Raw genomic sequence first — 2,328 nt, 5'->3', positions numbered from 1 at the left:
GAAAGCAGGTAAAGGAATGGTGTAAAGGAACTGTACCATCCAGCTGCAGACTTCAGTGGAGAATTCTGGTGTAGGGAAAAGTGATGCAAGTGCCAGGTGGCATGCAGCAGACACGTCAGGCCTGGGGAGGTGAGCAGTCAGGTTGTCTGTACTGTGTCAGACCTCAAGCAATTGCTTCTGCCTATGCAGATTTCCTTAGGAGACTCTCTGGATCAACATCCATTTGAAATCTCCTTCCTTTACTACATTATGAAAACTCTCCAACTTCTAGGACATTATGGAACTGATATGGCTCATTGCAGATTTCTGTACTACAGAGAGACCCATGGTACATTTGATGCTGGCTCTATGAACCTCAGGTACTGAGAGGAGAAAGTTAATTGGGTTGAAAAGTTGAAGTATCTTGGAGTACTGTGGCCCACTAAGGGACATCACCAGCACAGGCTCCCTTGGACTTGTTAGAGCCGGTAATTGGAGGCAATGATTACAGTTATGTAAGGCATTGTGCTGAGAAATCTCTTGGTTTGCCTGATGAAGGAGAAGGGCCAAGGCCTGACATCCAGACACTGGACAGGAGATTCACCGTATCTGAGGGAATGAGCTCAGGGCTCGTCCTGGGGTTGGTGTGGTGGGGCAGATTGTACTCCATGTGAAGGACAACAATGTGATACCTGCCAGCCTCTGCACAGGGATGCAAGGCAGCAGTGAGGCCCCATTACCATAAGCATAATAAATCTCCTCACAAAGAATAAGCAAGGGGACAAAAACCTTACTGATGTTGCAGCCTTCCATCCTCACCAGCACCCACTGCCTTCTCCTCTGCAGGCTTTCCTATGCTGTTCCAGCCCAGCCCCTGTTTCCCTGTGGTCTGCAGACACCCACCTCTCCTCTGCACCCTGCTCTGACCCTGGCACTGCAATCATTTCACTGATGTCTCTCAGGCCTCTCTGAATGGCCCTTGAAACACAGAGGCATGGAGTGATCCCTCAGCATGGTCCCACATCATAACACTTCCAGTGACATTTCTTCCTCCTCAGGCCCAGTCTCTGGCTTTCAAGCTGCACTGTGAGGGAGCGTTTTTCTCCCTTGGCACATTTCTGCTACCAACTGCATCGTGTTGGAAATCATTTCCTCATGGAAACACCAACCATCAGCTTTCTTGTGCCATTGAGAAGAAGGAACCTCACCATCATCTTCCAAGGCACCTGCCAGCTTCATGGACAGACACTTTCAAGTCATGTCCCTCCTGCTATCCAGTTGGTACTCACACAGAAGAGCCATCACAATCCCTCACACAAACCTCCTTCTTCCTCTATGGGCCCTACCAGGTGCTCAGGCAGAGAGGATCCCACAGTCAACACATCAACCTGGCACTTTCTGTCAGCCTCTCAGGGACACTGCAGATGTGATCCTGTATGCACAGACCCCAGCCAGGAGCCAAGGGATGGCCCGTCAGCTATTGCAGGCTGAAGTCACCACACAGTTGGATTAACAGCCGTATGCTTCCTGCTGGATTATGGGTTTGTGAGAACAACTGACCCAACAGCTCCAGAAATGCCTCTCAGGAAAGAAGACAGACAAAGTCATTGCATGCCCTTTGTTTTGATAAGGTTCACAGAGAGCCTGGTTCCTCATGTACAGTGTGTCTGAGTTACACTACATAGGTAGAAGCTGGATAGGAATGGATAGGCATAATGAAGATTCAGTGAAAAAGTTTAGAATACATAAAACACAAAATAAAACATTCAAAAAATAACACTTAGCAAATGAATACATAAACAAACAAAAAAAAAAGACAGCGTGATTATGTTAAAATCTGAATGACAAGTCACGTATAGAAATAGATGGGCAGTTCACTGATTTCAAAACACATTTGGCCATTAGTTTCCACAGAGAATTCCTCAGCTCCTTATTCCTCATGCTGTAGATAAGGGGGTTCAATACCGGAGGTACCACTGAGTACAGAAATGACACCACCAGGTCCAGGGATGGGGAAGAGATGGAGTGGGGCTTGAGGTAAGCAACCATGGCAGTGCTGAGAAACAGGGAAACCACAGCCAGGTGAGGGAGGCACGTGGAGAAGGCTTTGTGCCGTCCCTGCTCAGAGGGCATCCTCAGCACGGCCCTGAAGATCTGCACATAGGAGAAAAGAATGAAAGCAAAACACCCAAAACAAAGAACTATACTAGCCACAAGAAGCCTAATTTCCATAACAAGGCCCAGTTTCGAACAGGAGAGCTTAAGGATCTGGGGAATTTCACAGAAGAACTGATCCACAGCATTGCCTTGGCACAGTGATTGAGAAAATGTGTTGGCAGTGTGCAGCAG

The 2,328-nt window shown here is 47.8% G+C and overlaps 1 protein-coding gene across 1 annotated transcript; it reads right to left on the bottom strand.

Annotated features, from left to right (window-relative positions):
* Window positions 1-1,809: 1,809 nt before the first annotated feature.
* LOC122193766 (olfactory receptor 14A16-like) lies at window positions 1,810-2,322 on the bottom strand (the record flags this gene model as incomplete). Its single annotated transcript, XM_042894637.1, has 1 exon — window positions 1,810-2,322. A coding segment is annotated over one exon (513 nt), but the record flags the coding sequence as incomplete, so codon positions are not given.
* Between the last annotated feature and the right edge of the window lie 6 nt (window positions 2,323-2,328).

This window comes from Lagopus leucura, unplaced genomic scaffold (genome assembly GCF_019238085.1).
Source record: "Lagopus leucura isolate 7727_CA_CO unplaced genomic scaffold, USGS_WTPT01 35282-0_obj-0_obj, whole genome shotgun sequence".
NCBI classification, from domain to species: Eukaryota; Metazoa; Chordata; class Aves; order Galliformes; family Phasianidae; genus Lagopus; species Lagopus leucura.
This window is presented reverse-complemented; position numbering and strand designations above follow the sequence as displayed.